This window comes from Nomascus leucogenys, chromosome 15 (assembly GCF_006542625.1).
Source record: "Nomascus leucogenys isolate Asia chromosome 15, Asia_NLE_v1, whole genome shotgun sequence".
NCBI lineage: Eukaryota > Metazoa > Chordata > Mammalia > Primates > Hylobatidae > Nomascus > Nomascus leucogenys.
In genome coordinates, this window is record NC_044395.1 from 93,454,945 (window position 1) to 93,479,835 (window position 24,891).

Genomic DNA, 24,891 nt, shown 5'->3' on the forward strand with positions numbered 1-24,891 from the left:
AAAAAAAAAAAAAAAAAAAATTAGCCGGGCATGGTGGCGCGCGCCTGTACTCAGGAGGCTGAGGTGGCAGGATCACAGAGCGCAGGGAGGTCGAAGCTATGGTGAGCTGTGATGGCGTCAGAGCACTCTAGTGTGAGTGATAAAGACCCGGTTCTCAATTTATCAGCATGGGGAGATAAAGCAAACATGGCAAGGCTTTCAACTGTTGATTCCACGTGAAGAGTTGTCCTACAGGTGTTCACTGCACTTTTCTTTCAACTTTTCTCTATGTTCTAAACTTTGCACAATAAAACCTTTGGGGGAAATTATTTTTCTATAAATTTTCACCACCATCTGTCCCATTGCAACACCACAGTTCTAAAACATTCAAGAGGTCATGGTAACATTTCCGTGTCTTTGTAATTTTAGATAAATTCTAAGAATTAACAATGAATTTCGGAAACTTTCAATGAAACCTCAGTTCATTAGTCCTTCACTTTCAGATGACAAATACTAGATCAGAAAAGGGGTAAACAGTTTTGATACAGTAATTTTAAGACTTTGCATGCTTGAGCATGCTAACACTATGTAAAATGTAAATAGTGCGAAGATTTCTGGACTGAAACCAGTCCTCGGGCAAACACAAAACAATTGAATCAAACTGCCGACATAATGAAATCTACAGTCTTACAGACTATGCAATAGAACGCTCCTATTTTGCCTCATCTCTGTCAACCTCCAATAACATCTTCCACGTTATAAGCTAGGGAACCTGAAAAATGAAAACCTAAGTGCATGTCGTTGCTATGGCAATGGGAAATTTCAGGAAATTGAGACTGCAGGCTACCTAGCCTCCATTTTAGAAACTGTATTTATCTAAACACACCAGGACTTAGATCGAAAAACACATTTAATGGCATCTTTCATAACTATTTAGCTTCCTCTTTCACACTAAAAGGTAAATACTATCCTACAAAATTCTGAATACAAAGAGCAAAAGAAACAAATCACACTGATCTAACCTAAAAGTGTGAATTTTTAAATATTTAGTTGTCACTCATATTTACGATTAAAACAGATGCTTTTATTTACAGTGGCCAAAACAGACTTCTCATTTTCAACTTATATATACCTGCAATGTTTATGTAGCTGGAAAAATGAAAAGGAAATGTGACTAAAAGAAAAGGAAGAAAACGAAAGAAAGCCACAAAATTCCCAAAACCTCAGCATAACTTGCTTCTTTCTTCACTCGCTCTCATTAAGTCTTAATTCTCCAGATTAGCTTTGTCTCAAATATTTCTCAAACTAGTAACCTATTTCTGGATACAGTATATTTGGCGGGGTAAAAGAAACACTGTAAAGTTTTTCTAAAACGGCGGGTGAGCGTTAAAATAATTCCTATCCACTCTAATACCAAAACGATATCAAAGGAAAGCATCCCATTTGGAGTAGTCCCATGAATCTAAATAGGACGAAGCAGCCTACTGCTATTGTCTAAATCAAGTATTTACTCGTATTCATGCCTAAGACAGAGAAGCAAAAAAAAAAAATTAAATCTTAGATCTTGCTCCCCATTCCCACCACTCTTCTATATACCCTGTCCCCCGGGTTCACTAGACCCAATTCCTTCCTCAGGCGAACGTGTCTGGAGCAGTCGGAGGAACAGACGTGGAGAAGAGGTCGCCACGAGGCCCCACCACTCTCCTTCCTCACCTGCTCCGTGGCTCCGTCTCCTGACATGGCCTCAGCTGATTACAACGTGCGCACTGACCGTCGATGGGAAGCTAGAAAAGAAAAATTAAACTAAAAACCACCCCCAAATCAGTAAAGTTACCCCCTGCCCAGCTGAGCCAGACCGCCAACACCAATCGCCACCGCCCACTCAGATATGAATTAAAATGGCTGCGCCCCTGCCGGCCGAGGAGGGGGTGTGTGGCTTCCGCATTAACTTCCGGGGCAGTGGGCGGGGCTAATTTCGCGACTCTGGTTATTGCGAGCGTGCAGAAAGCAGCGAGATCCCGGGGCGGGCCCAATTCCTGGGCTGACGTCACTACCCTGGCCTGGAGAGGCTGTTGCTGAGCCGGCTCCAACCGGCTGGAAGGCGGGAAGCTGTTTCGTCTGGAGGCTCGCGCGCTTTTTGGAATTCAGTTATCAAGCTTCAGAGCCTCGCTACTCACAGTTGAAGCCTGATTGCTAGTCAGCAATGCTAAGCGTTAAATGCCTCCTATATTTAGGGGATAAGGACTCCGTGGAGGTTTTCTCTGGTCCCAGCTCCTGCTTTTTACTTTTCTTGGGGGTGGGAGGGATAGATCAAGCCCCCATTAATTTTTACTGCCACCATCTACTCTTGTGTATAAAGCTTTGAAGTCTGTGAGACCTGGGTATTCAGCTCAACATCTCAGCATGGTTCCTTGACTGCAAAGTAAGTATAAATGTTTGGAGCCCAGACTGCTTGGATTTTAACGAAGATAAGTAACTGGCAATTAAACTTCGTACCTCAGCTTTCTGGCCTATAGATGGGAATAGTAATAGTACCTGCAACTGAAATAAATTTTACATAGAAAAGAGTTAGAACAGTACCTGGCATTAAGATTAAATGAGATTGACCGGGCGCGGTGGCCCATGCCTGTAATCCCAGCAGTTTGGGAGGCCAAAACGGATGGATTATTTAAAGTCAGGAGTTCTAGGCTGAGCGCGGTGGCGCACGCCTGTAATCGCAGCACTTTGGGAGGCCGAGGCGGGCGGATCACGAGGTCAGGAGATCGAGACCATCCTGGCTAACACAGTAAAACCCCGTCTCTACTAAAAATAAAAAATAAAAAAAAATTAGCCAGGCGTGGTGGCGGGCGCCTGCTACTTGGGAGGCTGAGGCAGGAGAATGGCGTGAACCCGGGAGGTGGAGCTTGCAGTGAGCAGAGATCGTGCCACTGCACTCCAGCCTGGGCAACAGAGCGAGACTCCGTCTCAGAAAATAAATAAATAAAGTGAGGAATTCAGGACCAACCTGGCCAACTTGGTGAAATCTCGTCTCTAACAAAAATACAAAAAAAGTAGCCAGGCGTGGTGGTTTGTGCCTGTAGTCCCAGTTACTCGGGAAGCTGAAGCAGGAGAATCGCTTGAACCCGCGAGGCGGAGGTTGCAGTGAGCCGAGATTCCAGCCTGGGCTACAGAGTGAGACTCCGTCTCAAAAAAAAAAAAAGAAATTTAAATGGGATTAAATCTTCTCAAACTGCTCTTCCATTTAAGCGTCATCGTAAGATGTCTGCAAGCATTTTTTGCCTACGGGGGTCCGATGCCCTAAAATAACCTAGTGAACTGTTCCCAGACTCACCTTATTCTTTTAGGTCTCCTTTCCTCTGCTCAAACTTACACTTACTCCCTTTCCGCAGGCTGAAATCTTACCCTTAAAATAATCAGACACATGAGCAAAAGCCACGTATTAACAGATGTTCATTGCACCATCCAGCAATGGAGGACTGGTTAAAAATATCACAAGATTTATCTCTGCAATGGAATGTCACGCAGCAAACTGATGCTAATATACGATGACTGACAGGCAACCACCATATTCAATGAAGAAAAGCAGAATATGAAAGCGTTTTACATATATATACTTACCACTTTAGCATCCTAATCTGAAAATCCAAAATCTGAAATGCTCCAATGAGCGTTTCCTTTGAGAGTCATGTCAGTGCTTAAAAAGTTAGATTTTGGAGCATTTTGAGTTTTGGAACGTTTAGGTTTTTGTTTTTTTTTTCTCTTGAGGCAAAGTCTTGCTCTGTCGCCCAGGCCGGAGTGCAGTGGTGCGATCTTGGCTCACTGCACCCTCCACCTCCCAGGTTGAAGCGATTCTCCTGCCTCAGCCTCCGGAGTAGCTGGGACTACAGGCGCGCGCCACCACGCCTGGCTGATTTTTGTATTTTTTCTTTTTCTTTTTCTTTTTTTTTTTTGAGACGGAGTCTCACTCTGTCGCCTAGGCTGGAGTGCAGTGGCACAATCTCAGCCCACTGCAAGCTCCACCTCCTGGGTTCACTCCATTCTCCTGCCTCAGCCTCCCAAGTAGCTGGGACTACAGGCGCCCGCCACCCTACCTGGCTAATTTTTTTGTATTTTTAGTAGAGATGGGGTTTCACCGTGTTAGCCAGGATGGGCTCGATCTCCTGACTGGATGGTCTCGATCTCCTGACCTCGTGATCCGCCCGCCTCGGCCTCCCAAAGTACTGGGATTACAGGCATGAGCCACCGTGCCCGGCCTAATTTTTGTATTTTTAGTAGAGAAGGGGTTTCACCATGTTGTCCAAGCTGGTCTGAACTCCTGACCTCAAGTGATTCTCCCAACTCGGCCTCCCCAAGGGCTGGGATTACAGGCGTGAGCCAACGCGCCTGGCCCAGATTTTTGAATTAGGGATACTCAACCTGTATATACATACATGTATATATATATATATATTTTTTTTTTTTTGACACTGAGTCTCGCCCTTTCACCCAGGCTGGAGTGCAGTGGTGCGATCTCGGCTCACTGCAACCTCTGCCTCCTGGGTTCAAGTGATTCTCGTGCCTCAGCCTCCTGAGTAGCTGGGATACAGGCTCCCGCCACCACGCCGGGCTAATTTTTGTATTTTTAGTCAAGACAGGATTTTACCATATTGGTCAGGCTGGTCTCAAACTCCTGGACTCAAGCAATCCGTCTGCCTTGGCCTCCCAAAGTGTTGGGATTACAGGCGTAAGCTATGGCGCCTGGCCCTCATTTTTTCCAGTGTTTTTAACAAATATGGAGATAAAAGTTTAAATAATAATGCAGTGAACACCTGTATACCTACCACCTTGATTAACATTTTAGTGTGTTTGCTTTATATGTATGTATTTACATACATAGTTTTTTTTTGGCAGGGGGAGCCAGATTGTTTTTTATTTTTATTTTTCTGCCTAGAGTCTTTTAGTATTACAGTTTGAGGTTTTGTCCACAGAATAATATGAAAATAAATTACAGACATTGTGACAGTCCCAAAATAGTCAATTTGTGTTTTCTGTGAATAATGACATTCTCTTCCATATTCACATAAGATACAAAGGGGCTGAGTGTGGTAGCTCACGCTTGTAATCCCAGCACTTTGGGAGGCCAAGAGGGGAAGATCACTTGAGCACAGAAGTTTGAGACCAACCTGGGCAACATCACATGACCCCTCTACAAAAAATTTTAAAAATTAGCTGATTTTGGTGTTGTATGCCTGTAGTCCCAGCTGCTTGGGAAATGAGAGGATTGCTTGAGCCCAGGAGTTAAAAGTTGCAGTGAGCTATGATCACACCACTGCACTCCAGCCTGGGCAACAGAGAGAGACCCTGTTTCAAAAAATGTAAATTGATGATTAGAAAAAAATCATAAATAGGCCGGGCACGGTGGCTCACGCCTGTAATCCCAGCACTTTGGGAGGCTGAGGTGGGTGGATCACAAGGTCAGGAAATCGAGACCATCCTGGCTAACATGGTGAAACCCCATCTCTACTAAAACATACAAAAAAAAAAAATTAGCTGGGCGTGGTGGCGGGCACCTGTAGTCCCAGCTATTGGGGAGGCTGAGGCAGGAGAATGGCATGAACCCATGAGGTGGAGTTTGCAGTGAGCTGAGATCTCGCCACTGCACTCCAGCCTGGGCGACCGAGTGAGACTCCGTCTCAAAAAAAAAAAAGAGAAAAAAATCATAAATAGAAAGATTTGGCCGGGCGCGGTGGCTCACGCTTGTAATCCCAGCACTTTGGGAGGCCGAGGCGGGCGGATCACGAGGTCAGGAGATTGAGACCACGGTGAAACCCCGTCTCTACTAAAAATACAAAAAAAATTAGCCGGGTGTGGTGGCGGGCGCCTGTAGTCCCAGCTACTCGGAGAGGCTGAGGCAGGCTACTCGGAGAGGCTGAGGCAGGAGAATGGCGTGAACCCGGGAGGCGGAGCTTGCAGTGAGCCGAGATCGCACCACTGCACTCCAGCCTGGGCGACAGAGCAAGACTCCGTCTCAAAAAAAAAAAAAAGAAAGATTTGCTCACAATAGCAATAATGACTATAAAACATCCAGGAACAGCTCTTTTCCTGGTCACCTGTGACTTCCCAATTGCCAAATGCAGTGGTCAGTTTTAGTCCTCTTTATCTTATGGGATTCCACCAGCAGTATTTGATGAAGTTGATCACTCCCTTCTTTTGGAACCTTTTTTTAAAAACACACACACACGCAACAAAGTCTTAACAATGAAAATAAAAATAAATAAATAAAACAAGGTCTTGCACTGGAGTTCAGTGGCACAAATCATGGCCCCCTGTGGCCTCAAGCTCAAGCAATCCCCCTGCTTCAGCCTCCCAAGTGACTAGGACTACAGGCATGCACCGCCGTGCCCGGTTAATTTTTAAGTTTTTTGTAGAGATGAGGGTCTCGCTTTGTTGCCCAGGCTGATCTCGAACTCCTGGCCTCAAGTGATCCTGTTGCCTCAGCCTTCCAAAGTGCTGGGATTATAGCTATGAGCCACTGTGTCCGGCCTGGAAACATTTTCTTCACTCAACATCCAGAACACAAGTCTATTGGTTTTGCAACTACTTTTTTGCCCACAATTATGTAAGTGCGTGTGTGTGTGTGTGTTTCAGCCAACATCATTCATAAAACAAATACTACACTATTAACACATATATTGCAATATTTTTGTGACTATGAATTTTGCCAATTGCAGTGTTTCCATGAATCCCCCAGGTGGCAGACAAATACAATTTCCATCTAACAATTAAACAAACTTGGTAAGAACATTGCTTCCTTATCATGAATCCTTCAGAAATATTAATCAGAATTTTAGAATACAGTCAATTTATCATATGATTAAGAAACTGACTTCTAATAATTTACCTGAGAGTTTTATTAGAAACATAAATGGAAATTATTTAATTGGTGAACAATCATTGTAATTAAACACTCTCAAAAATACATATTTTATGTGATTCATCATCCCAAGTGCTTAGAAATGTATCTGCTGGCTATCAAAACCAGTTTTGGAATTTTCTTTGGAATCTGAAAATAAAAATCAATTAAACATCACTTATAATAAAGCAAAAAGCTCTTAACCAACTGATGGGATTTTTATTTTTTATTTTATTGTTTTTTTGAGACGGAGTCTCACTGTGTCGCCCAGCCTGGAGTGCAGTGGTGTGATCTTGGCTCACTGCCACCTCCACCTCCCGGGTTCAAGCGATTCTCCTGCCTCAGCCTACCGAGCAGCTGGGACTACAGGCTCATGCCACCATGCCCAGCTAATTTTTGTATTTTTAGTACAGACGGGATTTCACCATATTGGCCAGGCTGGTCTCGAACTCCTGACCTCATGATCCACCCGCCTCGGCCTTCCAAAGTGCTGGGATTACAGGCGTGAGCCACCGTGCCTGGCCTGGGATTTTTAAAATTCTTTGGAGATTTCTACGGTTATTTCTTATTTAAAACTCATGCATGTCATAGTTAAAACTGGTCATAAAAGGCTGGGTGTCTGTTCTACTTGATATAATATATGCACTTGCTATAAATACATTGTGTACTCTCCCCTCCTCATTCTAACAGCTGTATTTTCCTAATGTTTCTTTATATTTTGATCGATTTTACAGAAAACGTTAACATGCTTGTGACTACAGCTATGTAGAGGGACAGGCAAATATTTTAACAGCTTATGTGAGAGGGACACAAATATATCTGGGATTTTATTTTTAAAGTATGTATAGCACTTCCAAATAATGAATTCCTCTGTAACATGAGGAAACTGACTGGAATGACTATTGACTCATCTTCAATTAGAATGTTGGTTAAACACATCTTACACACATTTCCTAAATTTAATTGACTCTATTGCTTGAGTTTAAAATTATTTGAAAAATAAAATAACTGGAGATAATCGGTTGAAAAGCATGAGCATTACTAAATTATCTTAATTCTAAATGTTTTTAAAACTTTCTTAAATCATCAAAATATTAAAACAACATTGGAAAAAACAGAGAAAAAAGCTAATCATAATCTCATCACTTTGAAAAACTATTTTTATTTCTCATAGTCCCTTTTTGTCCTCAATTACATGCATACCCTTTTGTCCATTGTAGTAAATATTAGGCATATATAATTTTTATTAATGTAGAGGGCTATTTGGGGTTTTATTTTATTTATTTAGAGACAGGAGTCTCACTCTGTTGCCCAGGGTGGAATGCAGTGGCACGATCATAGCTCACTGCAGTTTCGAACTCCTGAGCTCTATCAAGGGATCCTCCTGCCTTGGCCTCCCAAAGTGCTTGGATTACAGGCGTGAGCCACCCTACCCCGGCCTATTTTTGCTTTTAAAAGATGTGGGACCTATGCTAACTAGTATGACATAGACTCTTCTGCCTCCTGTTGTCCTCCTAAGAGAAGAAGCTAAATACCTCTGTGTAGGGTGGACACTTGAGTCAGAATCTACCCAGTAGATGCACTCCACACTGATGAATTAAACAGTCTAACGTACTTAAAAGAATAATGCTCAAAGGAGAGAAAGAGAGAATATGTGGACACTGGTGTAGTCAGTCCTAGAATTGCCTTGGCTATGAAATGGATTGTAATTTTAAACCATTTATGTCCTTATGGTCGAACCCTTTTTCTCTAAGACTGAATGAACGTTTGTTCTTTGGAACCCAAAGTGTCACACAACCACATTTTGACAAATTATTAATTCATGTCCTCTTTCCTCTTCTTTTTCTGTGTTCACTCACCTTTTATGTGGGCCTATTCACCTAATGATTCATTTGAAATAGAAGTAATTTTTAAAACCAGAAGTAATTTTTAAGAACAGAAATTTTTACCAACTCTGAAAACAACTTGGTGTTGTTTAAAAGTAATGAATATGTTAGAACTTTCCTTCCACAAGTTTCATTATTATTCTTTATCCTGGAAATTATAGAAAGGATTTATTCATTTTCTAAGAGAGAAATCTATAATTCCATAAATTTACATGATTTAAAATGCCATGTCTGTTTTCAGTACATGAACTTGACCCACAAAGGCCTCTCAGTAAAGTGTGTGTGCCTCATAATCTTTGGTGTGATAATACTCTGCACAGTAATACAATACTACTTCTATACTCTGTATGGTGACTTTCATCCAAAGACTCTTCTAAATTCCTTTTATGAGGCAAAAAACACTTAGACTCTATGATGGTCATTTTATTGTTTACTATTAATAGTACACAGAGGATGGAATGTGCTATCTCTGGCACGAAGAGTTCTGCTGGAAGTTTAGAGAGAATAAAATGTCTTCATACTTCAGCAACCAAAGAGAAAACACTTGTGGAAAAGAGAGCAAGTAAAGTTCCAAGAAGTATATATTATCTCTGTGCTGGTTAGTTGGAACTCTTTGTCAATGAGGTCATAGTTTTTAATTCCAGTGTGGCTCATTTATCTCTACTAGTTTCCTTAATCATAACATGCACCCCTGACCCCAGCCAACTGCTTGACAAGGGTCTCTTCTTGAGCAAAATGGGGCCTAAAAAGAGAATGAAATGATCTGTGCAAATCCACCACTGTAATTGGAAAAATAATTTAAAATGTCCAATTAACAATGAATTTATAGACTCATATTTTCTTCTAGACCTAGTTAGCAGTCATATACAGTAGTCTGTATACATAGGAACTGCCTATGTATACAGAAATAAAACAATTTGGCTGGGCACGGTGGCTCATGCCTGTAATCCCAGCACTTTGGCAGGCCGAGATGGGTGGATCACGAGGTCAAGAGATGGAGACCAGCCTGGCCAACATGGCAAAACCCCGTCTCTACTAAAAATACAAAATTTAGCCGGGTGTGGTGTCGGATGCCTGTAATCCTAGCTACTCGGGAGGCTGAGGCAGGAGAATAGTTTGAACCCAGGAGGCGGAGGTTGCAGTGAGCCCAGATCATCGTGCCACTGCACTCCAGCCTGGGTGACAAGAGCGAGACTCTGTCTCAAAAAAAAAAAAAGAAAAAAAATTTGTTTGAAGCACATCAAATCCTACAGTAGTGAAGAAAAAATAATAATTTTTACTCCTTTGGCTACCTTGGTCACATAATCACTAGTAAAATAATTTGATGCCATCTATGTGTTGGAAAGGATGTAATATATTTCTTAGCATCTAACTTGGAAATACAGCTATGTGAAAATTGGTTGATGACTATTGCTGTAGTACTATTCAACAATAAACCTGCCGGGCGCAGTGGCTCACGCCTGTGATCCCAGCACTTTGGGAGGTCGAGGCGGGAGGATCACCTGAGGTCAGGAGTTCGAGACCAGCCTAACCAATATGGCAAAAACCCGTCTCTACTAAAAATACAAAAATTAGCTGGGCATGGTGGTGGGCGCCTGTAATCCCAACTACTTGGGAGGCTGAGGCAGGAGAATCGCTTGAACCCAGGAGGCGGAGTTTGCAGTGAGCCGAGATCGTGCCATTGCACTCCAGCCTGGATGACACAGCGAGACTCTGTCTCAAAAAATAAATAAATAAAACAATAAACCAAAATGTAGGCTTTTCAGCAAACTAATTGAGTAATGATTTTTCTCTTAAAGGGAAATCCTAAAAAGAAATTCACTAAGGAAGTCAAATAAAAGAATGTACAATTTTTATACATGACAAAAACCAACAAACATAACCTGCTGTATTAGAAGTTTTTTGTTTTGGGTTCAAATTTTTGTGTAGGTATATATTGACATACAAGAAATTAGTCACATTGTGTCACTGTATGATCCTCACCTATAAAATAATTTGCCTTCACATTTTGGGAATCTAAGTCTTGTGAGTGACAAGTTTGGGGACAGTTTCTACTGTCTTCTTACTCCTACTTGCACCAGGGACCATTACCATAGCTCTTTTTAGAAAGGAAAAGTAGTTGTTTCTTCTTCTTGCCTCATGAAAGTTCCATATGCCCCATTCTTCATCATGTCCGAAAATGTAAGTAGAATTATTTAAAAGCCTCATGTTTAAATATTTATCTGCAAATCATTATTGAGGTCCTGCTCTGTATTTTGAATCTTTTGTACACTGTGATTCAAATATAAGCGGCATACAGCCTCTGCCTTCCAGAAACTCGGTGTAGATTTAAATGCCTAGTTACTAAATTCCTTTAAAAAATAAATAAATTCGGCCGGGCGCAGTAGCTCACGCCTGTAATCCCAGCACTTTGGGAGGCCAAGGAGGGCAGATCATGAGGTCAAGAGATCGAGACCATCCTGGCCAACATGGTGAAACTCCGTCTCAAATAAAAATACAAAAATTAGCTGGGCATAGTGGCATGAGCCTGTAGTCCCAGCTACTCAGGAGGCTGAGGCAGGAGAATCACTTGAACCTGAGAAGTGGAGGTTGCAGTGAGCTGAGATTGTGCATTGCACTCCAGCCTGGCGACAGAGCAAGACTCTGTCTCAAAAATAAATAAATAAATAAATTCTAGACTTCACTTTCATGAAGGTATTTAAACATTAGGGTGCAACTATAAAACATCAGGATGCAGCAGTAAGTTTGCCAACAATGTTAGATTTTTAAAATATGAAGCTGTCAATTGTCCCCAAATCGATCTATAGTTTCAAAGCAATTACAATCAAAATACCCGCAGATTTTTTTTAAGGATATTGATGAGCTGATTCTAAAATCCATATGGGAAAAGAAGAACAAAATTGGAGGTCTTACACTACCTAGTTTCAAGACTTATTAAAACAGTGCCACACTGTCCAGTGTCCTGGACACTTTGTTGTTTTGAAGACTAGTCAAGTGCAGCAGTGAGAAGGAAGGAAAGAGAACAAGGAGTTCAATCTGTAACTGACTGTGAACAATCAATTGAGATAACTCACTACCTTTGGACCAGCCCTGGACACTTTGGAAAACAGTTTGTCAGTCTCTTACAAGGTTAAACATATACTTACCATATGACCCATCAATCCCACTCATGTATTTTTCCAAGATGAATAAAAATGTGTGTTCATATTAAAACCCATACACAAATGTGCATAGCAGCTTTATTTATAATCTCTAAAAACTGGAAAAGAAACCAAATGTCTTTCAATTAATGTTGGATAAATGAATTGTGGTATCTATATAATGAAATACTATTCAGCCATTAAAAGGAATAACTATTACATGTAGAATAGTATAGATGAATCCCAAATGCATTATGCTTAGTAAAAGAAGCCAGACTCAAAAGACTACATACTAGTTTCTTCCATTTATATGACATTCTGGAAAAGGAAAAACTGTAGGGTTGGAGACTAGATGAGTGGTTGCTGGGGTAAGTATAGAAGGAGTATTTTACTATGAAGGGGCAATATGAGAATGTTTTTGGGTGGTATATGTATCTTCACTGTGGGGCATTTCCAAAATTCTGGCCAGGTGCAGTGGCTCATGCCTGTAATCTTAGCACTTTGGAGGCTGAGGTGGGTGGATTGCCTGAGCTCAGGAGTTCAAGACCAGCCTGGGCAACATGGCAAAACCGCATCTCTACTAAAAATACACACGCAAAAAAAAAAAAAAAAAAAAAAACTAAAAAAAAATACAAAATTCTATGCATTTGTTAAACTCATAGAGCTATACACCAGAAAAGAATGAATTTAACTGTGTATAAATTTAAAAATACTGGCCAGGCATGGTGGCTCATGCCTGTAATTCCAGCACTTTGGGAGGCTGAGGCTGGTGGTCACTTGAGGTCAGGAGCTTGAGATCAGCCTGGCCAACATGGTGAAACCCCATCTCTAATAAAAATACAAAAAATAGCCAGGCATGGTGGTGCACGCCTGTAATCCCAGCTGCTCGGGTGGCTGAGGCAGGAGAATTGCCTGAACCTGGGAGGCGGAGGTTGCAGTGAGCCGAGATTGTGCTACTGCACTCCAAACTGGGCAACAGAGTAAGACAGGGTCTCAAAATAAATAAATAAATAAATAATAAAAATACCAAAGAACCAAAACATCCATTGACAGATGAATGGAGAATATTATCCAGCCTTAACTAAGAAAGGATTTCTGTCATATGCTATCACATGGATAAATCTTAAGAACATTATGCTAAATGAAATACATCATCACAAAAAGACAAATACTGTATACTTCTATTTATATGAAGTATCTAAAGTAGTCAAAATCACAGAAACAAAGTAGAAAGGTAGTTGCCAAGGGTATTGATGGATAGAGGAAGGGATAAATACTGTTCAATGGGTATAGAGTTTCAGTTTTGCAAGATGAAAAAGTTCTAGAGATTTATTTCACAACAATGTGAATATACTTAACACTACTGAACTGTACACTTGAAAATGCTTAGTGTTTTTAATGTTACATGTTTTTGCCACAATAAAAAATATAGAAAAGAAGAGTTAACTGAAGGAAGTTTAATATAAGGCAGATATTAATAGAAGTGTGGGCAGGTGTTAAAGAGAACATCATAGTTTGTGAAGCACACAGGACTGGCATCGTCAGCCAAAAGAGTAAGAGGAAGGATCCAATACTAGGATCTGGCAGGAACTATGGCTATGGGGAAGAACACTCAGCAGAAGCTGTGTCCCTGGGTAGAGGAATGCAGCTATTGCCCAACCTCATGATCAGAACCCAGACAGAAGCTGGGAGGGCCAGGGAGCCAGAATAATGCAATCCATAGAGGGCAGCGAGGGCTTTGCAGCATGGCTGTGGTGAGCAAATGGAGGATAAGTAGCATAACCTGTGTATCAATAAGGTTTCTTTGGTGCAAGTATCAGAAGCCTACTCTGGCTAACTTAAATAGGAAGAGCTATAGGGGAGCTCACATGAATCCAAGAAAAGTCCAAAGAAACATATTGAGAAGACCAGGACAGCTTTGGAGATGGCAAAATAGAATTTTTAGATTGTCTCTTCAGGGTATTGTTGCCAGAGCGAATAATCTCTATTAATGTCATTTTGACCCTTGTATACAGAATTATTTGTTTTTTCTCTCCAAGTTTTTTTATTATAAAAATGTCAAACAAACACATAGAAAAGTTAACAGAATAGTACAATACTGATATAGCTTCTACCTAGTTTAATACTTGTAAACATTTTGCTATATTTCCTCTTACTCTCTATGTGTGTGCATATACATTTCATTTTTTGCTAATCTTCTTGGAAATAAGTTGATGACATTCTGATACCTTAGCTCTAAATATCTTAGTACAGGTCTCCTAAGAATTAGGACAATCTTTTACAAAACCACAATACATTGTCATCTAAAGAAAATTAGCTATAATTTCATAATATCATCTAATCTGCAGCTCATATTTAAATTTTGCAATTGCTCTGGTAAGATGGGTTTTATTTGTTTGAACAAAAATCCAATCAATTTTCCCATTTTTTTTTTCTTCATGATATATGATTTGTTGAAAAAGGCAGGCCAGTTGTTTTACATTCTGGATTTGTCTTTTTTATTTCCTCAGGTTGTCATTTAATTTATACCTCCATTCCTGTTTCTCTTAAGTTGAAAGGTAGCCCTGGAGGGTTGGTAATAACACTTGAGAGGTAATATTGTATACTTTGTATTGCATCACATCATGAGACACTTAATGTCAGTGCTGAGCTTGATCAGTTGATTGAGGTGATCTGCTCAGGATTTAAATTTCAGGGAAGTTACACACTGAGTATAAGGCAACTATAATTGTTGTATTCATTTATTTATATTTTTATTTTTTGAGACAGGGTCTTGCTTTGTCACCCAGGCTGGAGTACAGTGGTGCAAACATGGCTCACCGTAGCCTTGATCTCCCTCGCTCAAGCAATCCTCCTGCCTCAGCCTCCCAAGTAGCTGGGACTGCAGGCACACACCACCATGCCTGGCTAATTTTTGTGTTTTTTTGTAAAGACAGGGTTTTGCCATGTTGCCCAAGCTGGTCTCAAACTCCTGACCTCAAGAGATTCTCCCACATCAGCCTCCCAAAATGCTGGGATGACAGGCATGAGCCACCAGGCCTGGCCAATTGTTGTATTTAAAGAGATTAACGAGAAACTAGAAGACAGATCTGAAGAAACTCAGAATGTCATCTGGAAAGTAAAAATGGTGGAAACTATGAAATAGAGGGTAAGAAATTTGGAGCATAGAGTAAAAAGCAAAAATACGTCTAAGCTGGGTGCAGTGGAACACATTTTTAATTCCAGCTAGTAGGGAGGCTGAGGCAGGAGAATTGCTTGCACCCAGGAGTTCAAGGCCAGCTTGGGCGATATAGCAAAATTCCATTTCTTAAAAATACACACACACACACACACACACACACACATGCGTGCATGTGCACAAGCATCTGATTAGAATTTCAGAAACAGATAATGGAATTAAGAAGAGGAATATTCCAAAAATACAATGGCTGAAAATTTTCCAGGTTAGTTTTTGTTTTTGTGTTTGTTTTTGAGACAGAGTCTCACTCTGTTGCCCAGGCTGGAGTGCAGCGGTGTGGTCTCGACTCACTGTAACCTCTGCCTCCTGAGTTCAAGCTATTCTCCCACCTCAGCCTCCCGAGTAGCTGTGACTACAGACGTTCACCACCACGCCCAGATAATTTTTTGTATTTTTGTAGAGATGGGGTTTAATGTTGTCCAGGCTGGTCTTGAACTCCTGATCTCAGGTGATCCGCTCACCTCGGCCTCCTAAAGTGCTGGAATTACAGGCATGAGTCACCATGCCTGGCCAATTTTCCAGTTTTAATGGTAAATATCAATCTTTGGATTGAGAAAGCCCAATGTACTTTTCGATACATTAATGTAAAACTGCAGAACACCAAAGAAAAAGAGGACTTAAAATAAGCTAGAGAAAGAAGAGAAACCACTTACAAAGCAATGATAATGTGGTTTAACTCTGTGTCTCACCAATGGCTTCCAGCATGGCTTCCAACAATGGAAGCCAGAAGACATTGAAATAATGTCTTCTATGGCCTGAGAGGAAATAACTATCATCCTAAAATTTTATAACCAGTGAAGCTGGTTTTCAAGAATATGACAAAGCCAAAAAAAAAAAGCAGGATAGTTTACCAATACAAGTCCCTCATTAATGGAAATTCTAAAAGATTCTTCCTCAAGTAGTGGGAAAATGATTCCAGATGGAAAGTCTTAATATATAAGCAGGGCTTGTGAGCAATAATATTGATGAATGTGTGACTAAATCTAAAGAAACATTCTATAAAATAATATTTGACTTTGGGAGAAAAGTCTGGAACTAAAATACTGGGCACAGTAACATTGTAATTGGCATTTCAGAGATCAAAGTTAAAGCATTGTAAGGTTCTTAAATTGTTTAGGAGAATAAATATATTGGTTGATTCTTGACTTTGTTGAGAGGATATGTTAAAATAGGACAATCATCAAAAGAAGAGATAAAGAAAATGTAAGTCAAAAGAACAGCATGAAATGAAAATTAAGGAGAAGGAACAAAATAGAATAAAAAAACAAATTTCAACAGATCAAAAATAAAGGAAGAAAGAGGAATGTAAAACAAAAACAAAAATGGCAGAAAACACAAAATAAATTAATCACTATAACTGTAAGTTTTTCAACCCCTTTACTTAAAAGACCAAAATTGTCAAAACATTTTTTTCTTTTTTTCACATGCGATGGTTCAAGCAAAACAAATTTTTTTTTTTTTTTTCAAATCTGTGTCTGTATTTTATTGGATTTTTTTTTTTTTATTATACTTTAGGGTTTTAGGGTACATGTGCACAATGTGCAGGTTTGTTACATATGTATCCATGTGCCATGTTGATTTCCTGCACCCATTAACTCGTCATTTAGCATTAGGTGTATCTCCTAATGCTGTCCCTCCCCGCTCCCCCTACCCCACAACAGTCCCCGGAGTGTGATGTTCCCCTTCCTGTGTCCATGAGTTCTCATTGTTCAATTCCCACCTATGAGAGAGAACATGCGGTGTTTGGTTTTTTGTCCTTGCGATAGTTTACTGAGAATGATGTTTTCCAGTTTCATCCATGTCCCTACGAAGGACACGAACTCATCATTTTTTATGGCTGCATAGTATTCCATGGTGTATATGTGCCACATTTTCTTAATCCAGTCTATCGTTGTTGGACATTTGGGTTGGTTCCAACTCTTTGCTATTGTGAATAGTGCCGCAATAAACATACGTGTGCATGTGTCTTTATAGCAGCATGATTTATAGTCCTTTGGGTATATACCCAGTAATGGGATGGCTGGGTCAAATGGTATTTCTAGTTCGAGATCCCTGAGGAATCGCCACACTGACTTCCACAATGGTTGAACTAGTTTACAGTCCCACCAACAGTGTAAAAGTGTTCCTATTTCTCCACATCCTCTCCAGCACCTGTTGTTTCCTGATTTTTTAATGATGGCCATTCTAACTGGTGTGAGATGGTATCTCACTGTGGTTTTGATTTGCATTTCTCTGATGGCCAGTGATGATGAGCATTTCTTCATGTGTTTTCTGGCTGCATAAATGTCTTCTTTTGAGAAGTGTTTGTTCATGTCCTCTGCCCACTTTTTGATGGGGTTGTTTGTTTTTTTCTTGTAAATTTGTTTGAGTTCATTGTAGATTCTGGATATTAGCCCTTTGTCAGATGAGTAGGTTGCAAAAATTTTCTCCCATTCTGTAGGTTGCCTGTTCATTCTGATGATAGTTTCTTTTGCTGTGCAGAAGCTCTTTAGTTTAATGAGATCCCATTTGTCGATTTTGGCTTTTGTTGCCATTGCTTTTGGTGTTTTAGACATGAAGTCCTTGCCCATGCCTATGTCCTGAATGGTATTGCCTAGGTTTTCTTGTAGGATTTTAATGGTTTTAGGTCTAACATATAAGTCTTTAATCCATCTTGAATTAATTTTTGTATAAGGTGTAAGGAAGGGATCCAGTTGCAGCTTTCCACATATGGCTAGCCAGTTTTCCCAGCACCATTTATTAAATAGGGAATCCTTTCCCCATTTCTTGTTTTTGTCAGGTTTGTCAAAGATCAGATAGTTGTAGCTATGCGGCATCATTTCTGAGGGCTCTGTTCTGTTCCATTGATCTATGTCTCTGTTGTGGTACCAGTACCATGCTGTTTTGGTTACTGTAGCCTTGTAGTATAGTTTAAAGTCAGGTAGCGTGATGCCTCCAGCTTTGTTCTTTTGGCTTAGGATTGACTTGGCGATGCGGGCTCTTTTTTGGTTCCATATGAACTTTCAAGTAGTTTTTTCCAATTCTGTGAAGAAAGTCATTGGTAGCTTGATGGGGATGGCATTGAATCTATAAATTACCTTGGGCAGTATGGCCATTTTCACGATATTGATTCTTCCAACCCATGAGCACGGAATGTTCTTCCATTTGTTTGTATCCTCTTTTATTTCATTGAGCAGTGGTTTGTAGTTCTCCTTGAAGAGGTCCTTCACATCCCTTGTAAGTTGGATTCCTAGGTATTTTATTCTCTTTGAAGCAATTGTGAATGGGAGTTCACTCATGATTTGGCTCTCTGTTTGTCTGTTATTGGTGTACAAGAATGCTTGTGATTTTTGTACATTAATTTTGTATCCTGAGACTTTGCTGAAGTTGCTAATCAGCTTAAGGAGATTTTGGGCTGAGACAATGGGATTTTCTAGATATACAATCATGTCATCTGCAAACAGGGACAATTTGACTTCCTCTTTTCCTAATTGAATACCTTTTATTTCCTTCTCCTGCCTGATTGCTCTGGCCAGAACTTCGAGCACTATGTTGAATAGGAGCGGTGAGAGAGGGCATCCCTGTCTTGTGCCAGTTTTCAGAGGGAATGCTTCCAGTTTTTGCCCATTCAGTATGATATTGGCTGTGGGTTTGTCGTAGATAGCTCTTATTATTTTGAGATACGTCCCATCAATACCTAATTTAATGAGAGTTTTTAGCATGAAGGGTTGTTGAATTTTGTCAAAGGCCTTTTCTGCATCTATTGAGATAATCATGTGGTTTTTGTCTTTGGTTCTGTTTATATGCTGGATTACATTTATTGATTTGAGTATGTTGAACCAGCCTTGCATCCCAGGGATGAAGCCCACTTGATCATGGTGGATAAGCTTTTTGATGTGCTGCTGGATTCGGTTTGCCAGTATTTTATTGAGGATTTTTGCATCAATGTTCATCAAGGATATTGGTCTGAAATTCTCTTTTTTGGTTATGTCTCTGCCAGGTTTTGGTATCAGGATGATGCTGGCTTCATAAAATGTGTTAGGGAGGATTCCCTCTTTTTCTATCGATTGGAATAGTTTCAGAAGGAATGGTACCAGTTCCTCCTTGTACCTCTGGTAGAATTCAGCTGTGAATCCATCAGGTCCTGGACTCTTTTTGGTTGGTAAGCTATTGATTATTGCCACAATTTCAGAACCTGTTATTGGTCTATTCAGAGATTCAACTTCTTCCTGGTTTAGTCTTGGGAGGGTGTATTTGTCGAGGAATTTATCCATTTCTTCTAGATTTTCTAGTTTATTTGCATAGAGGTGTTTGTAGTATTCTCTGATGGTAGATTGTATTTCTGTGGGATCGGTGGTGATATCCCCTTTTTCGTTTTTTATTGCATCTATTTGATTCTTCTCTCTTTTCTTCTTTATTAGTCTTGCTAGCGGTCCATCAATTTTGTTGATCTTTTCAAAAAACCAGCTCCTGGATTCATTAATGCAAAACAAATTTTTTGTTTTGTTTTGTTTTTTGAGACAGAGTTTCACTCCTGTTGCCCAGGCTGGAGTGCAATGGCATGATTTTGGTTCACCGCAACTTCTGCCTCCTGGGTTCAAGCGATTCTCCTGCCTCAGCCTCCTGAGTAGCTGGGATAACAGGCATACACCACCACACCCAGCTAATTTTGTATTTTTTATAGAGACAGGGTTTCTCCATGTTGGTCAGGCTGGTCTCGAACTCCTGACCTCAGGTGATCCACCCAGCTCAGCCTCCCAAAGTGCTGGGATTACAGGCATGAGCCACCGTGCCTCACCTTCAAAACATATTTTTTAAAAGCAACTTAACTTTTATGAGTGATCATATCTAAAACAAAAAGACATAGAAAAATTGGGAGTCAAATTATGGGAAAAATGTATTGGCATCTATTAAGAAAAAGACCTGAGGTAGCTGTTTTAATGTCACACAGAACAGACTTTAAGATTACTCCATGTTAAAAGGTTAATTTCACCAGGAAGTTATGACAGTTCTAACTTTTATGATCTTTCTTTGTCTCTTTTGATGAATACTCATATCCCAAATTTAGAATTCCCCAGGTCTCAGTTTAGAACTGTTCTTTAAATTAAAAAAAAAAATTGAAATGGGGCCTTGCTATGTTGCTCAGGCTGGAGTACAGTGGTACAATCATAGCTCACTACATTCTCAAACTCCTGGACTCAAGAAATCCCCTCATCCTGGCCTTCCAAAGTGCTGGGATTACAGGTGTGAGCCACTGGCTTGACCATTATCGCAATCTTTTTCTTGATAATCACATTCAGTTCCATGGCTTTATTTATTTATTTTAGGAGAGATGAGGTCTTGCTATGTTGCCAAGGCTGGTCTCGAACTCCTGGCCTCAAGTGATCCAGCTCAGCCTCCCAAAGTGCTGGGATTACAGGGGTGAACCACCATGCCTGGCCTCAGTTCCATGGTTTCAAATGCCAGCTATACACTAACTCTCATAGTTCTATCTTTAGCCAATACCTCTATTCTGAATTCCAGACTCATTAAATAAATTGCCTATGTGACATCTCCACTTGGGTATCTAATAGTATCTCAAACGATACAGTCTGTAATCCCAGCACTTTGGGAAGCTGAGGGAGGAGGATTGCTTGAGCCCAGAAGTTTAAGACTGCAGTGAGCTATGATCATGCCACTTGCACTCCAGTCTTGCTGAAAGAGTGAGACCCTGTCTTTAAAAATAAAATAAAATAATTTAAAAATTTTAAATTAATACTGGTATGTCTAAAACCAAGCTTTTGATCTGATTCACCAAACATGCTCTTCTCCCATGCTTTACCATCTCAGAAAATGGCAACTCCATCTTTCCAATTGTGTAGGTCCAGACAATGGAGTGACCTTGACTTCTCAGTTTCTCTTCCATCCCATATCTTAACAGCAAATCTAGTAAATTCTATTTCAGAAGATTTGCTGTTAAGATATGGGATGGAAGAGAAATCTGATTGCTTCTCTCCACCCGTTTTGCCCTCAGTCTGCTCCAAGCTACAATCATCTTTCACCTGGATTACTGTGATTACCTTTTAACTAGTCTCCCTGCTTCTGCCTTTGATCTCTATGATAGTCCAGGTCCTCCGAGAAGCAGATGCCAAGACAGGATTAAATGTACAAGAAATTTATTGTGGGAAACCCCTGTGAGAGAAAATGGGGAGGGAGCCGGAGAAGCTGGGAGAGCTGTCAGACTGTGATGCAAGTCAAATGAAGGAGAGAAGGAACATTGGGTGGAACATTCTTAGACCATTGTGCAGTTATGAAAAATTCAGCAAAGCTGTTGGGGAGTCCTGAGCTAGAATGTTGCCTGTCGAGGAGTTCTGCAATTCCTAGAAATGGGTCTGCCCTAGTATCCCTGCTAAGAGCAGCCAGTGGAAAGCACGGGCTCAAAACCCCGCATCTGGGATCCCAGTCAATTATGCTTCCTGCAGTGAGCCATCAAGAGTGCTTTCCAATGATTGCCATGTGTATCGCTTCAGTCAATTCTCCCTAGAGTAGTCAGAGCGATCCAGCTAAAATGCTGGATCATGTCATTCCTGTTGCTTAAAACTCTCCAATCACTTCCCATTTGATTCAGAATTAAACCAAATTCCCTACACGGGCTGCCCCACTACTTGAAAGAGGTGAGATCAATAGGTCCTCAAACCCTAAATGGAATCATTTGTGGCAGATATAGGGTAGTCTGACCAGGTAGTCTGCTCTGACTTAATTTAGTAACAATTGGAAAGTTAGAAGACGGTGATTCTTAGAAAAAATACAATTTGACTTCTTTGGATCTGGCTCAAAATGTCCTTATAGTGTTGGGTCACTTTCTCAGAATGTGAGCTGATGGGATACTGATATGGTTTGGCTGTGTCCCAAATCTCATCTTGAATTGTAGTTTCCATAATCCCCACGTGTGGTCGGAGGGATCTGATGGGAGGTAATGAATCATGGGGGCGGTTACCTCCATGCTATTCTCATGATAGTGAGGGAGTTCTCACGAGATCTAATGGGTTTATAATGGGCTTTTCCCTTTTTGCTCAGCACTTCTCCTTCCTGCTGCCATGTGAAAAAGCTTGTGTTTGCTTCCCCTTCCACCATGATTGTAAGTGTCCTGAGGCCTTCCCAGCCCTGCAGAATTGTGAGTCAATGAAACCTCTTTCCTTTATAAACTACCCAGTCTCGGGCAGTTCTTTATAACAGCGTGAGAACGAACTAATAGAGATACAAAAGAGATTGTATCAACATACACCACATTTACTTTTCCAGTGAAAGAATGAAGAAAACATGCATGTTTGAGGTTTTCTTGAGGGAAGTATCTAATGATTCACCTACAACCAGGGACTCTTCAAGCTGAAGATAGCTTGTAATTTTTCTTCTAGTCCCCTAGTAGACTAATTTGAACCTGTTTTCTATTCATCACTCCTAGAGGTGATGACTGTTTCTGGAATTAAGTTTCAAAGGAGGTAAAAGGAGGAAGAGCTGTTTGGAGAAATTGTTACTGGTGGAGAGTGTCCAGGTTCTTCGTGCTTTAAACAAAGAATTGGACAAATCACACAAAGAATGAAATAACACAAGGAGAGATTTATTGAAAATGAATTCACATTCGACAGAGTGGGAACAGCCCAAGCAAGTGGCTCAAGGGCTTGGTTACAGAATTTTCTGTGGTTTAAATACCCTCTAGAGGTTTCCCATTGGTTACTTGGTATACACCCTATGTAAATGAAGTAGTGGCCTGTGATCAGTCTGATTGGTTGCAGAACATGACCAAAAAGAGGCTGAAGTGAAATTACAAAGTTACACCCTAAGCGGACTTCTGATTGGTTGTGGAAAGTGACCAACCAGAGGCTAAGGTGAAATTATAAAGTTATACTCCGATGCAAATGAAGACTTGGCCGATGACTAGCCTGATTGGTTGTGGGAGGGGACCAATCACAGGTACTTTCAATTTTTCATCTACCATGCAGAAAAGGGGTGGGTTGCAAAGGGAGTAGCCTCTGGTCCTTTTGTTACTTGAGCATAGGAAGTTGGGGTTTTCCTTTGGTTTAGTTCCAGGAAATCAGCATGAATTGGCCTTAGATTCCCTGCCTCTAGACCCTATTCTGCCTCAAAATGGTTGATTCTAAGGCTATGGCAAGGAAAGTCAAGGTACATTTGAACATCTTACTGTATCAGAAAGTAAAAAAGTGCTGAAAAATCGGTGGGGACACGGGAGTCAGCTCAAAGGGGACTCCCACTGTTTAAACTTAGCATCAAAATAAATAATAACAGGAATGGATTATAACTCACTGATTAACCAAAAATGAATCAATGAGTCCCTATTATGACAAAAAGAGAAAATCACCTTAAAAAAACTTCAGCTGGGTGCAGTGGCTCACACCTGTAATTCCAGCACTTTGGGAGGCTGAGGCAGGTGGATCATCTGAGGTTGGGAGTTCGAGGCCAGCCTAACCAACGTGGAGAAATCCCGTGTCTACCAAAAATACAAAATTAGCCAGGCGTGGTGGTGCGCACCTATAGTCCCAGCTACTTTGCAGACTGAGGCAGGAGAATCGCTTGAACCTAGGAGGCGGAGGTTGCGGTGAGCTGAGATTGCACCATTGCACTCCAGCCTGGGCAACAATTGCAAAACCCTGTCTCAAAAACACCCCCACCCCCAAAAAAAACCCTTCATATTACAAAGTATTAGTAGTGTTAATGCGCCTTTTGAAATTTCAAAATCCAGTTTTGCTGTTTTTTAATGTTCATGTGAAAGAATAAACATTCCTATAAAATGTCCCTACAAATATTGAAAAATTAGCTTTTCATTAGTAAAAGCAAAATTCATGTGTCTTCTAAAGAGTACATATTTTACAAGCCTCATTAGACACTCTTGACACAAAACATTCAGAAATAGAAAAAAAGCATTGATTAAAAATCTATATTTTTCTTTTTCTTTTTTTTTTTTTTTTTTTGAGATGGAGTCTGTCTGTCACCCAGGCTGGAGTGCAGTGGCACACTCTTTGCTCACTGCAACCTCCACTTCCCAGGTTCAAGCGATCCTCCTGCCTCAGCCTCCCCAGTAGCTGGCACTACAAGCACACGCCACCATGCCTGGCTAATTTTTGTATTTTTAGTAGAGACAGGGTTTGACCATGTTGGCCAGGCTGGTCTCTAACTCTTGACCTCGTGATCCACCTGCCTTGGCCTCACAAAGTACTGGGATTACAGGCGTGAACCACTGCGCCCAGCCAAGTCCCTGGAATTGAGCCCCGGGCTGTGTCTCTGCCTTCTGGGTAAATGAGGAACAGAAATGAAAATTATATTCTGTGGGAGTCAGTGTGAAATTGCGTCTTCTGCACAGGCAGAGTTTGAAATTTACATCCTAGTCTCCATCACCAGCACAGACATCTCCAGTTCATGCTTAGGTAAATAACCTGTTCTAGTTGGAGGAGTCCTGGACATTCCAGCTCCCACCACACCCATGTGGACTCACATGGAGGTCTCTGCCCCAATGCTGAGTCGCAACTGCCACATTCAGGACACATGTCTCCAACACTTGCATAAAGGACTTTTAGGCCGGGTGCAGTGGCTCACACCTGTAATTAGCTGGGCGTGGTGCGGGCGCCTGTGGTCCCAGCTACTCGGGAGGCTGAGACAGGAGAATGGTGTGAACCTGGGAGGCGGAGCTTGCAGTGAGCTGAGATCGCACCACTGCACTCCAGTCTGGGGGACAGAGCAAGACTCCGTCTCAAAAAAAAACAAAAAACAAAAAACCGGCTTTCA

The 24,891-nt window shown here is 40.9% G+C and overlaps 1 protein-coding gene across 1 annotated transcript in view; it reads right to left on the reverse strand.

Moving 5' to 3' along the window:
- Positions 1–1,913, reverse strand: part of CSTF3 (cleavage stimulation factor subunit 3) — a 77,496-nt gene extending 75,583 nt beyond the window's left edge. Inside the window, exon 1 of the mRNA XM_003254380.3 lies at positions 1,693–1,913. Within this exon, the coding sequence (XP_003254428.1) occupies positions 1,693–1,719 (27 nt within the window). The 5' untranslated portion in view covers positions 1,720–1,913. The remainder of the gene's footprint in view (positions 1–1,692) is intronic.
- Positions 1,914–24,891: the final 22,978 nt, after the last annotated feature.